Source organism: Tamandua tetradactyla, chromosome 13 (genome assembly GCF_023851605.1).
Source record: "Tamandua tetradactyla isolate mTamTet1 chromosome 13, mTamTet1.pri, whole genome shotgun sequence".
In the NCBI taxonomy this organism is placed as follows: Eukaryota; Metazoa; Chordata; class Mammalia; order Pilosa; family Myrmecophagidae; genus Tamandua; species Tamandua tetradactyla.
Genome location: NC_135339.1, coordinates 94,478,383 through 94,491,538, shown reverse-complemented (window position 1 = coordinate 94,491,538; position 13,156 = coordinate 94,478,383). Strand labels below are relative to the sequence as shown.

The window sequence follows — 13,156 nt, the reverse complement described above, 5'->3', positions numbered from 1 at the left end:
CAACTTCAGACGCAACCGAAGTCACCTCTGCGCCAGCCCGATACAAGGAGAAATGAACCGGGAGTGGGATTTGACCTCAATACTTTTCTGTGGCGTTAGTTTCCTGACCTTGTAGGAGCACAGCTTCCCTGCCCCAGAACCCCCTCTTCATTTAGGGGTTCCCCACCTTCGTTCCCCTCACCCACCATCTTCTGGACTCTCCTCTCTCTGTTGCCCCCGATTTACCCGATTTGAACTCTGCTTCCGGTACCTCCCACACATGGCTTGTCCTGGGGGGGAGCCCCAGGGGGTGTTGAGAATTTCCGGCTACAATCCCTGCTCGGAGAGCCTTTGGTCCTCACTGCAACCCCTGGCGCACTGGCCTTTGGATGGCCAGACCCTGCCTAGCCTCAGCTGCTCCCATCTTAGCGGCCCACCGGTGCCTCTGGGCTCTTCGGGGTTCACCATTCTCTGGATGGCAGGTGCCCCATTGCTGCCCTCAGCTTCTCCCCACACAGGAGAGGATTTCGGGTCTTTCTACCTGGTTGCCTGTCTGGTTTGATGTGGGGAGCCAGAGAGTCACAAGGCTCTCCCCCTCCCCACTCATGTCTTCCCAGGCTCCCATGGAGGTCTGGGGTCTCCACTCAAATGTTTGCTTCAGGCGCCCTCTGGGTGCCCGGGCTGGCATGTTCGTGACTCATCCCCCGCAGGGACTGGCTTCTCCTTTCTGTTGTCTCCATACCCGCTCTCTGCCATTCTCTCTGCTTCCTTGACTTCGGCTTGCCTTGGTGCCTTCGGCCCTGGCCTGCCTCTTACTCCCAGCTCATTTCTCCTTGTATCGGGCTGGGGCAGAGGTGACTTCAGTTGCATCTGAAGTTGCTGTGCCCGGGCACCCACGTCTGGCCCAGTTGGCAGTGGGAAGCCACATGTGCATGTGGGCATGTGCGTGTGTGTGTGCTGGGCCCAGTGTGTCACAGTACCACCGGGTGTGCCCTCTTTAACCCCAAGGAGGGCCGTGCACCAGGAGGGAAAGGTGCCCTCATCCATCAGGGACCATTCCAGGCCCCCGTCGGCTTCTGACCTGGCTGCTGTGCTTCGGGAGGGGCCCAGCGCCCGGCTGCTGAGAGTCTCACCTGTGACCCCCAGCCCCACCCATGGAGCGCCGTGCAGCCCCCTCTCCACAGCCGTCTGGGAGCCGCTCAGGAACAGATTGTCCCTCTTTGGTTTACTCAAGAATCGTCTGGAGAACTTGTTAACTAAACGGGTGCGTTTGGGTGTGCGTGCATGTGGATGTGTGTACATGTGAGTGTGTGTCAGTGTGTGCATGCATGTGTGCATGAGTGCATGTGAGTGTGCATGTATGTAGGCGTGCATGCATGCATGTGTGCATGTGTTTGTGTGCATGCATGTGACTGGGTGCATGTGTGTGTATGTGAGCATGTGTGTGCATGCATATGAATGTGTGCATGAGGGTGTGTATACGTGTGTGCATGTGAGTGTACATGTGTTTGTTAGTGTGGGTGCATGTATGCGCATATGAGTGTGCATGTGAGCTTGTATGCACGTGTGCACATGTGAATGTGCATGCACGTATGCACGTGTGTACATAAGTATGCACATGCGTGCTGTATATGTGTGTATGTGTGTGCATGCATGTAGGTGTGCACATGGGAGTGTGTGCATGTGAACACAGGCACGTGTGGGACAGGCTGGCCGTCTGCATTACTAGTACGTTTCTCAGGTGATTCTGATGGACTTTAAGACTTGGAATCCCAGCCAGTGAAGCGCCATGTGTCTGGAGGTCAAGGCCATGCCTTGGCTCATGTGGACGCTGGCCCCATGCCCTGCGCACTGTGTGGCACATTCTACCTCCTCAGCTGGCCTGTGGGCCCGCTGTCAGCACCCCCCTTCTACGCATTGTTGCACTGGTGGCCCCCCACCATCCCCTTCTGTACCTCACACCTTTGCTTCAGCCTTTCCCTTTGCCTGGAATGCCGAGCCCTCCAGCCACTGTCCTTTTGCACCCAGGCCATGGGATGACCTCGGTGGGGCCTGCTTTGACTTCCCCTGACCAGTGAGCTGAATTCCCTCCTAGTTCCCATGGCAACTGAGTCATCAATGAAATAAGTGCTATGCCAGGCACTGGGTTTCTGATGACCAGCAAAGGCCCTGGCCCTGTGCACACGGCTCCCAGGCCAATGCAGAGATGGACAGTGGTGGGTTTCTAGACTGAGGTGTGGGAGAAAGCAACTCTGAAGGCAGAGATGGCTATTCAGGGACCCAGGGGAAGTGTTTCCAGCGGAGGAGACAGCCTGGATGAGCTGGGGTGGGGGGACAGCCTGGACGAGCCGGGGTGGGGTGAGCTGGGTGTCCACTAGGGAGTTGTGTGTCCACCAGCAGTGGACAGAAAGGAGGGGAGATCTTAGCCCCTCCCTCGTGGCAACCCCAGGGCAGCCCACCAAGAGGGATCTAACATCCAATGGAGCAGCTCCTGCAGTTTTTTCCTGGGGCTGCTACAATGGCGATGTATTCTCCCCTAGTTCATGAGTACAGAGTGGGGAGGCTTCTGCCTCGGGGCTCTGGAGGGCTCCTTCCCATCCCTTCCGGCCCCTGTGTCTGCTTCCGTCCCCACATGACGGCCCCTCTGTGTCTGGTCTCCCCAGTCCCAGTGGACAGGGCCGCCCCAGCCCAGCACAACCTCGTCAGAGCTCATCACATCTGCAAAGACATGATTTCCAAATAAGGCCACATTCACAGCTTCTGGGGGAACATGAATTTGGGGAAGTCATGATGCACCCGAGAATACACAAGACCCCCATGGTGTGGGAGGGGGTCACAGCAGCAGCAGGTCCCACTGCACCCTACCTGCACCCTCTGAGGGCCTGGGGCTGTTCTGTCCCCTCTCTGTGTCCAGCATGTAGCTGCAGTCAGCCAGGTCGGGTTCTTGGTCTTTATCCTCAAGCAACAGTCTTCAGGGCCTGGGATCACCTGATACCTTCAGGGGGCTTGGAGGGGCCTGGCAAGGGCTCAGGGAGCTGCCGTGTCTCTGTGTGTGTCTCCCACCACCATGCGTGGCCCGAGGCCGGGGACCCGTCTCTGCAGGAGGTGAGCTGCTCACAGTGAGCCCTGGTTTGAGCTCACCAGGGAGGTGGGGGTCCGACTGTGCCAGATCCCCCCGGGGCAGGTGGTTGGGAAACAGATCTGGGGGGGCTCCAGGGTCATGTGAGAGGCAGTGCGCCCCGCCTTTTGAAGGTGGGGCTCAGCAGCATCTCTCTGGATGCTCACTCCGAGGGGGAGCTAGGCGCCGGCAGCTCTCGGCCGGCAGGGCACCCGGCTTTGGCCTCGACTCTGCTGAACCTGGTGGAGCCACGCGCTGCCGCCCTGGCCATGGCCCCTGAATGCGCGGTGCGCAGCAGTTGCCACCAGCGCGGCCTGAAGTGGGTCCAGCATTTCTGCCCGCAGGATGGCGGGGTGGTCGGTGTGCAGGTGTGCCGAGCTCCGGGGGAGGCCCGGGCCACTCCCTGGTGTGGGGCTGGGCTCGAGTCGCCCAGGAAGCTCGGCCGAGGACGGCAGTGGCGGGGGCTGCGGGCGCTGTGGGCCCCGGAGCACACCAGGACCAGCTGGGCAGATGACGCGGGCCACACACGGGCTGTGGACAGGGGCAGGAGGAGGCCCGGGCGTGGTGGGCGTGGACTCAGGTGACCACCTCGGGGACCACTGCTGGACATCCCTGGACACACACCCTTGGCAGTCCCCACCCAGGCCCCAGCTGTGGTGCTTTCTGTGCGGACCGGCTGCCCCGGTTTGCTGGGATCTCAGAGTTCTCTGCTGCTAACCCCTGGCAAACCAGGACGGTGGGCTTTTGAAAACCTGGAGACAGTGGCAGGAAAGGCAACAGAAGTGATCTTAATGGAGAAGCAGGTCCGGGGGGAAGGCGGATGGGCTGGGAAGGAAACCGCCTGGGAGTGTCGGAAGCAATGAGTGTCTCTCCCGGTTCCCAGGCCAGAAGCCTGCAATCGAGGAGTGGGCCGGGTCTCGTGCAGCCCCCGGCGGCTGTCCCTCCTGAGGATGCCTGTCCTTGGACTCGGGGTCCCCTGACCAGTCCCCGCGGCTCTCCTCTCAGGAGTTCTGGGGGCCGTGTGTGGGAGGAGAACTTATCTTTGGGGGGCCACCCCTGGAGCCCCTGCGGGTGTGTGGGAGGTGGAGCCATGTCCCGCCCAGGCACTGTGGGGAGGGGGCGCGTCTGTGTTTAGAGAGCTCCAGGGAGACAGGTGGGCCAATAGGGACAGGGACAGGTAGCCCAGCTCAGGGGCTCGGGCAGAGCACTGACAGCAGGCAGGAGGCTCCGCGCCCAGGGTGTGGGCAGCAGCGCGGGGCGGTCAGATGACACGCCACACGGGCCCAGGACACCCTCCTCGCGGGCTTCCCGCCATCAGCAGGACGCATTCCACGGCCGACCAGCACTCAGGCCCCATGTCCCCCAGCGTGCAGGGCCCTGGCTCACCTATGGCCCTGGGGAGCTCAGGCCACCCCACCATTGCGCAGAGGTAATGGGGCACTTCTTAACTCCTTCGCATTGTTGGAGCAATGGAGGGTGGAGTGAGGTCATGGGGCCCCAATGACCAGACAACGGGGTGCGGTAGGAAACCTGCACAGATCCGTGGGGAAAATCCCACCTTGGTTTTGGTTTTTACCTGCACTGCACGCTCCTTGGGTTTCCACTCTGTCAGCGCCTTGATGTGTCTTATTTTAAGTTAGTTATTTAAAAGCGTGAAAAACACTTGCTCGTTTTAAGTTATTTTTAAAGAACTAATTCGCAGATGGGGATAATTTCATTTCAAAAATAAAAATATTAGATTCACTATGTTTTTTTTCTCTTAAGTATGAAAACGCAGGCAGACCTGAAGCGTCAGAACCCCAATGTGGCACGGGAGCAGCACCGAAGGCACGTGGGGAGTTCACAATACTAACCTTCCTTCGTGCGAACATATTTGAATTTAAATTATGCGCAATAAATGTCACATCTTTCCCCATTTATCTTAGTAATTTAAGAATTCTGTGTATTGAAAGAAGATTTCTGAACAAGTTTCCTTGACAGTAGGAACCTACTTATCTCCTCCTGGGAGAGAGTGTCACGTTGATTGATAAGCTGGCTGTTGCGATGCTGCGGGGGCCGCCTGGTGGGGGCTGGGAGGCACCCCACCCCTGGGGCGCTCCCGGGGGTCCTGAGCGCATCCCTTCCTGCTGGGCGCCAAGCTGCACCCCGCTTTGGAAGCCGGCACTAAGTGTCCTTTGGTCTGAGCTCTGCTTTCTGCCCTGAGCGCGTCTGCCCCAGGGGAGTGAGGACATCTGAGGTTCAGACGCAGAGACGGGTGCTTGATTTCCTGTCTCGGGTTAATAAAGCAGCAAAGGCAGGACAGCGTTGGCTGGGAGCACAGCATGTGCTCGCGGCTCAACCCAGCCACCCAGCTCCGGGTGGAGCCTGTGGCCGGCAGCAGGGGTCAGGAGGTCGCTGTGTTCTTAGATGCACCCTAAAAATGGGGGGGGGGGGGCCCAGAGAGAAGACTGTGCTGCAGGTGGTCCCCACCTCAGGGGCTCGTAACCAGAATGCTGTACCCTGAGCAGGGGTGCACAGATACTTCCTCTTAGGGTACAAGGGCAGGGGGGGCATGGGACATGGGGGTACAAGGGGTGCAGTGGGTCCTGGGGCTAGCAGGGTACGGGGTCCACAGGGGAGGCTGGGGGCATGAGGTATGGGGTTCTTGGAAGCGTGGGATACAGGGGGAACCAGGGGCAGGATTCATGAGGGAGATGGGGTTCAGGGTATACAAGGGGTACAGGGGATTCTGCAGGGGGCATGGGGTTTAGGGGGTACAGGGTATAGGGGGCTCTAGGAGGCACAGAAGTGGCGGGTCGCCTGGGCCTCGGGCTCACGGGTTCCCCAAGCCTGCCGGAGTTTTCTCCGTCCTGACAGAGAAGCTGAGGGTGGGGTGTGGTGCCGGGTGAGGCCGGCGGTCACAGGAAACCTGCCCAGGGCCCTCTGACGTCTGCTGGATGTGGTCCGACTGTAGTGGGAGGGGGAAGCCATCCGCAGACCCCGGCCCTGGTTGCCAAAGTGAAGACGACAGCAGGAACCCCCCGCCACCTTGTCTTGCCCCCAGGGCCCGTGAACGCTGCTCCCCCCGCCCCAGCCACTCTGTTCCTGGGGCCACCGCTGGCGTGTCCTCCCCAGGGCGCTGCTGCCCTCTGCCGGCCAGCGGGGGACGCTGCGGGGACCATCCTCTGCCCCGAAGGCACAAGGGCCCCCAGACAGGAACACGCAGGGAGAGGCCGTGATGGAAGGGGGCACCCCCGTTCCATCAACACCCCCAAACTCAGAAAGCCTTCACTTGGATTGGAGGAAGGGCCCCCAGGACACGTCTGAGCGCCTAGCTGTGGCCCATGGCCTTGGCCCATTGAGTGAGGACCAGGTTGTCCTGGAGGTGGGGTACGTGTGGCCAGGAGGTGGGGCACCTGTGGCCGGAAATTGGGGTGCCTGTGACTGGGAAGTGGGGTGCCTGTGGCCGGGAGGTTGGGTACGTGTGGCCGGGAGATGGGGTACGTGTGGCTGGACGGGGGTGTGCGTGGCCATGCTGGTGGGTGGTGGTCTGCTGGGTTGGGCTGGTTGGGGTCTCTGGGGTGAGGACCCCGCAGGGTGTAAGGCTTCCTGTCGCCGGCTTCGGGGACGTAGGGACCTTGGCTGGCCCCATGGCCAGATGCCTTGTTGGGTATTTCTGAGTTGAAGAGTCTGAAAAATGTGATGCACATTCTCCCACTTAATTATTTTTACTTTAATTTTTGCCTTGACCCAAAGTAGCGAGGGGCGCACTGCCCCTGCCCCTGCGCAGCTGGCCCATGTTTTGGGAAGGTCTGTGTGCCTTCCGTGAGCTGCCTGGGCTGCCCAGGTGTGGTCCTGACCCCCCCGCCCTGAAGCCTGGCTGTGTCTCCAGGTCCTGCAGTCTCCTGAGTTCCAGTCATGTCCCTGGGCTTCAGCCAGATTCCCCTGGGTTTCAGCTGTGTTCCCCCAAGTCCTTAGGTCCTGCTGTGTCCCCCTGGGTCCTAGATGTGCTCCTGAAGCCTGGCTGTGTGGCTCAAGCCCTCCTGCCCCCTTCTCATCTTCCTGACACTTTAAGGAAAGTTTTCCCAGTGCCTCCTCCTGCCTCAAGACATTGACCAAGGCTCCTCATTGCATTTAGGAAAAATGCAGAGTACATCCCAAAGGAACACAGCACGGTTACAAATCGCTCCAGACGCAGCTCCGAAAGCAGTGAGGAGGAACTGAGTGGCGTGAGGAACACGGCGTTAAGATTTTCTTCTTTTTCCTAGAATCTCCCCATCAGGCCTTTTCCCTAAGCTTCATCCAAACCCTTAAGCTCAGCCAGAGTGCGTCCACTCTCCCTACCTCCCCCTGGGTTTCTGGACCCACCCTTTCTGCCTCAAGCCCCCTTCAGTGCCATCTGACGGTGGTTGCAGGAGAGGCACCAATCCCACCTCTTACCAGGAGTGACTTTGTTTGCAGCTCGGTGCTGGGTTTGCTGAAGCTGCTGCAGTACAGTATCCCGGGAAGGGGCTGCTGTTCACAGCGGGCTCCTGCTGCACGGGAGGACACACCCACACCCACTGCCCTTTGCCCCCGGGTTGCGTTCCTTCCAGCCTCTGGCCTCGGTGGCCGCCTCTCTGTTTCCTGTGGGTCACTCACAGCTTCTCTGGGATGCTTTTTGCGTGTGAGTGTCTCTGAACTTCATCTCTGTGCGTTTGTTCTCTCATAAAGGGCTCCAGTGAGCAGAGTCCTGAACGGGCGGGGTCACATCTCCATGGAGACAGCCCATGACGCTGTTTCAAGAGGTCACGCCTGCGGGAGTGGACTGAGCTGGGCCACTCAGTTAAGGATCTTGAGATGAGGCACCCAGTATGCTCACCCTGGGAGGGAGATGGGACACAGCAGGGGGGCCCTGTGGCTGCAGGGTGGACGAGAATGGGGGTGGATGCGGCCAGCAGCTGCAGACGGGACACCTCCGGGGGCTGGGGGAGGCTGGGAAGGCCCCTCGGGAGCTGCAAGGAAACGGCTGTCGGCTGCTTTAAGCGGCCCGGTCTGTGGCTCTGTCCATCCCACCCACAGAGGAGATTGCGCCCACCCAGCTGTGTGCTCCGGGCCTCGCTGCACCTCCTTTCCGTCCCGACCCCCGATGCCCCAAGCAGAGCCAGGCTGGTGGCTGTCAGCCCTTCTTGGAGGCCGGTGGGGATGCCAGTACCACGGGGGCTCGGCCGCAGCCACCTTCCTCAGACCGCCCGACCCAGGGGGCTGTGGTTTGTGAGCTTGGAGCTGCCCTGGGCATCCCCGGGGCCCCGTGGTCTGGCCTACACCTCCAGTCTCCGTGGTTCGCTTCTCTCCAGGCACCCCACATTCCTGCTGGGCCCCGCCCACCTCAGGCCGCCCCTGGCCCTAGTTGTTGGAAGAGGAGGTGGGTGCTCCAGGGGAACTGTACCCCAAAAAAGACACGGGGGATCTCAACCCGCTTTCCTGTGGTGGGAACCCCCTTGTCAAAGGGACTTTCCAAGATGGTGTTTTAGGTAAGGGGCAGCCGAACGCCATCGGGAGGGAGGCCCTAGGAAGAGGCCTGGTCAGCCAGTGGGAGCCAGGGGACAGGGGACAGGGCAGAGGGGAGAGGGCAGAGGCCAGCCGAGGGGCCCAAGGGAAGGCGGCGAGCTGCTCCAGCACTCAGCCCCCTCTGGGGGCAAGCGCGGCCCGTGGAGACCCTGGACCCCAGCCTCGCGGACCAGGAGATGCCAAGTGCCGTGTGAGTGGCCAGAGCGTAACCCCGTGACGCCCGCAGTGGCCTGGGCATCCTGGTGCCGCTGGCCCGGAGGCAGGAGCTGAGGTGGCTCTGGGGTGGCTGTCGGGTAGGGCCCTCTCGCAGGTCCCGGGTCCTCTGGGGGGGCGTTGATGAAGGTCCCAAAGGGGTGTCGGCTGGCAGGCACCCTGCGTGCACCAGCCGCTAAATCTGTGCTCCTGGGGGTGGGGGGGGCTGAAGGGAGGGGGGCGTTGGCTGGGGGGAACCTAATCGGTGTCTCCCCATGGGGCTGGCTGCAGCCGGGTCCCCCGGTCTCCCCGCGGCCTTCTGCGGCGGGGTGCCGCCCCGGGCTGCTGAAGAGGCCGCTGGCAGCTCGGGGCTCTCGGTGCGGCCTTCCTGGCCTCTCGCACTGCAGCAGCCTCGCCTCGGCTGGGCCGTCCCTGAAGGCAGATCCGACCTCCTGGGGAATGGACACCAGCCCCACGACAATGTTGAACGTCAGCCTGGAAAACTGAGAAGGCGAAGGAAGCCCCTCGTCCTTGGTGTTCTAGAACGTGCCCCCTGCCGAGAGCACCTTCCCCGAATGGCTCGGGCGAGACCCATGGTCACCCCTGGCTTCCCAGGCTGGGGATGGGTGCAGACCCTCCTGGCTCCCGCCCGCTGCCCCACAAGCGGCCAGTGGAAGTGCTGTCCGCCGATCGGCTGGAAGCAAGCGCCTATGGACCAGACGCTGGCCGAGCACCTCGCCTTCCTCCAGGCCTTGAACTTTCTGGAAAATGGGCTGCTTCAGCGTAAAGCACTCAGGTCTGCCGCCGATCCCCCCACCTCTCCCCGCCCCGCTCCTCCTCTCCTCTCCATAGCAAAGACCCTCTGGCCCGGGACCTCATGGCCGGCTCCCCGGGCCAGGGCCCCGCACCCTGGGCGACGCCTGTGAGCCCCGCGTCTCCTCCCCAAGCCAGGCCCCCAGCAGGCCCACCCGCCCTGGACTGCGCCCCATCTCCAGGCCCTTCTGGGCTGGGCTGAGCTGCCTCCCCGCATGGCCTGGGGACACAAGGTGGACCCCGTCTCTGCATAGAGGCCCAGGAGCCTCTCGGGAGGACAGGAGTCCAGTTCCCAGGTTCTGACACCGCCACTGGCTCTCTCTACGGCGGCCCGGCCGGAGCCCCCAGGCGGGACGTGTCTCCACGTGCAGGGGGTTCCTGCAGGTGCACAGCAGGGACTGGAGGGGCCTCCCCAGGTCAGCTCAGGGGCAGGTGGTCAGGGTAGAGGGAAGGGGGTGGGGTCGAACCAGGCACTGCCCATGTGAGGCCTTCCTGTGAGGTCAGCAATGCCGCTGGGGCCCGGGGAGGGACAGCACGAGTGTCCGGTCCTGTGCTATCTCCAGCTTGTCCCATTGTCCAGCCGCAGCAGTGAGCTCCAGGGACTGACCGCAGCTCTCGGCAGGGTCCGCATGGTGCTTTCTTAGCAGGGCCTCAGGAATGTCGGGCTTGTGTCCTCTGAGCAGGGTCACTGATGCATGGCCGCAGGGCGTTCCTGACGCCACTGTGTCACCTACCCCTGTGCACAGGGCGAGTGTGGGAGTGTCCGGGAGCTCAGTGCAGGGCAGACTGCCCAGCTGCGCCCTGCGAGTGTGTCTGGCTCCCACTACTTTCCTCCTGAGGGGCAGCGTTGGGGGCGTCTCTGATGGGTGGGGGGTGCAGTTTAGAAGGAATCAAAGTCCTCGACGGGAGGAACCAAGAGTCGGGGTGCCCAGCTGGCGGGGCGGGTGTCCGGGCCCAGTGTGGAGTTAGACTCCGAGGCCTCCATCCATCCAGCTTGTTCCCAGCTAGTGTGACCGCAGAGCGTCCCTTGATTGCCAGGCGCTGACCACAACTACAAAACCGCAGAAGAAGGAGAAAGAAAACTGCTTTCCCAGTCTTCGAAGTTGCCCTGTGTGAGCGCTTCCCCTCGGGGCCTTATGAGGAGGTCAGAAAAGCTCTGGGCTGAAGGCCCCTCCTGCTCCTGCAGCATTGTGGACGTGCACTCGTGGCCTCAGGAATGCCCCGTTTACACGGATGTGAATGCTCCCCTTCCCTGGGCACTGCCTGCATGTCCTACAGCCCCTTGCCCCGGGCAGCGCGACTCTGTTCTGTAGGGAGCTCGGGCCGCTCTCCACACGCAGGCCGGGCTCTGGGGCAGCGGGGCTCGCGGCCACCAGCAGACTGAGGGGGCCGTCATCCATGTTCCCGGGATGCCCTGGAGCGGGACGAGCGGCCCCCACTGGGAGCCTCTGCGCTGCTGGGGGAGGCCGGGGTGTGGGGCCGGGGGTGCCAGGGGGTCAGCCCCCTTTTAAATGGCCTTTCTCCTCATTTGGCCTTTGCACTGCTTCTGCAGTCCTTCGGCTTTGTTCTGGGGCTGAGAGCGACGCTTCCACCCGTTCCTGCTGGTTGTTCAGAGCTTCTGGGCAGGAGGCGGGGCGGGACCCTGGAGCATCGCACTCCGCGGTCTCGGAGGGGGCGGGCCCTGCACGCCCGTTTCAGTGGCCTTGTCCTGCGCTGCTGCCCACCTGAGCCGCTGCCTGCCTGCCCGCCTGCCTACCTGCCCACCTGCCTACCTGCCTGCCTGCCTGTTGGCCATCTGCCTACCTGCCCACCTGCACCACTGCCTGCCCACCTGCCCCCCAGCTTTAACACGAGCCCAGCTACCTGAACCCCCAGCACAGGACTTTGCAGGGAATGGGGCGCCTGTGTTTATCACCATACATTAAATATGCCTGTTTCAGACAACATTAAAATGTCCATCAGCCTGACTTTAAAAACCCTGGGTAAATAGCAACAGTTCAATTGCTTCCCCTTGAGTGGACTAAGCCAGAGTCGATTTTATCTGATCTGCTCAACATCACTGTGAGGCAAGTCCTGAGATGCAGCTCATTAACACCTTTAATAGGGCACAAAAAGGACATTTTCAGCTGAGGAAAATTCTGGCATCATAATGAAAGCAACTGTGACGGCTTCAGGGGGGTGAGAAGTCTGCTCCGAGCCTCAGAGGGTGCTGTTGGAGGTGCGACCGGTGTCCGTGGAGTTACGTGACTGGGGCTGCCCGCAGGCCGCCGGCAGGTGACCCTGTTCTCCAGGACACGCTCCATCTTCCTGGTCGACCCAGGTGGCCGCTGCGTAACTCGGGGCTCGCAGAGGGGAAGGTCCAGGGAATGTGCGCCGGGGTGGGTGGAGGCCCCACGTCCCTCCTCTCGCTGCTGGGGTCAGAGCTCTGACCGGAATATCAGAGATGTCTCTTCTCCCAGAGTGGGAGATGTCACCCTAAGGTCACATCAGAGTCTTACGTCCAGAGGAGCCATGAGCCAGAACCTCCTGGCACCATGAGATACCCGGGGTCTGTGCTGTCTGATGTGGCCACTCGTCAACCGGGCCGTTGAGGGCTTGACAGGATTCTAATAACAGCCGTTTCGGTGTCTCCACATGCTGCTCACCATCCTAAGCCTGGGGCCTGAGGGTGGGGCCCCCTGTGCTGCGGGGAGCTGCGTGGTGAGTCAATCCTGCTGGATGTTTACAGTCGAGGCCAGAAGTGGAGCTTGAGGGTTGGAGATGATAAAGGGGTCTCTCTGCAGCACCCCAGACAGGAGAGACAGGGTGTGGGTCAGGGGAAGAATCCTAGGGGCAGCCATGAGCTGAGAATTTGAATTGTTGCCCCTCAGGCAGGGGCCAAGGCTCAGTGGTTGGGAAAACAGGGCTGGGATTGTGTAGGGACGGGCCAGAGGAAAAGCAGGCCAGGACCCAGGGGGAGTGCACGCTGGGAGGACCCCTGATCTGGGGAGAGGTCCAGCCCCACTGGGCATGCTGGGAGAATCCCAGGGTCAGGGAGGGGTCCAGACCACCACTGGGCATGCTGAGAGAAATGCACAGACAGGGGAGGGGTCCAGGCTGCTGCTGGGCATACTGGAAGAATTCCAGGGTCAGAGGAGGGGTCCAGGCCCCTGCTGGGCATGCTGGGAAAACCCCAGGATCAGGGGAGGGGTCCAGGTCCCCTCTGGACATTTTGGGGGAATCCCAGGGTCAGCGAGGGGTCCAGGCCCCCGCTGGGCATACTGGGAGAATCACGGCATCAGGGGAGGGGTCCAGGCCATCACTGGACATGCTGGGAGAACTGGGCAGCCTTGAAGGTGACCAGTGCGTCCTCGAAGGAAAGCCCGTTTTTCCTCACTTTTAACTCCTTGGCAGACAATTGAGCCCCCTTTTTTTCTAATGTGCAGGTTTGGGATGACACTCACCACAATTTTTATTGTGGAATCATCTATGAACTGTGTCCCCTTCTGCCCCAACTCCTTAGGCCCTCCTGAGCCTCTTCCCGTG

The 13,156-nt window shown here is 61.4% G+C and overlaps 1 protein-coding gene across 1 annotated transcript; it reads left to right on the top strand.

Annotated features, from left to right (window-relative positions):
- The first annotated feature begins 7,993 nt into the window (after nucleotides 1-7,993).
- On the top strand, nucleotides 7,994-11,766 carry LOC143653441 (uncharacterized). Its single transcript, XM_077124468.1, has 5 exons — nucleotides 7,994-8,039; nucleotides 8,138-8,325; nucleotides 8,466-8,589; nucleotides 9,110-9,614; nucleotides 10,670-11,766. The coding sequence occupies exons 1-5, from the start codon at nucleotides 7,994-7,996 to the stop codon at nucleotides 10,674-10,676; spliced, it is 870 nt and encodes a 289-aa protein (XP_076980583.1). The 3' UTR covers nucleotides 10,677-11,766.
- Nucleotides 11,767-13,156: the final 1,390 nt, after the last annotated feature.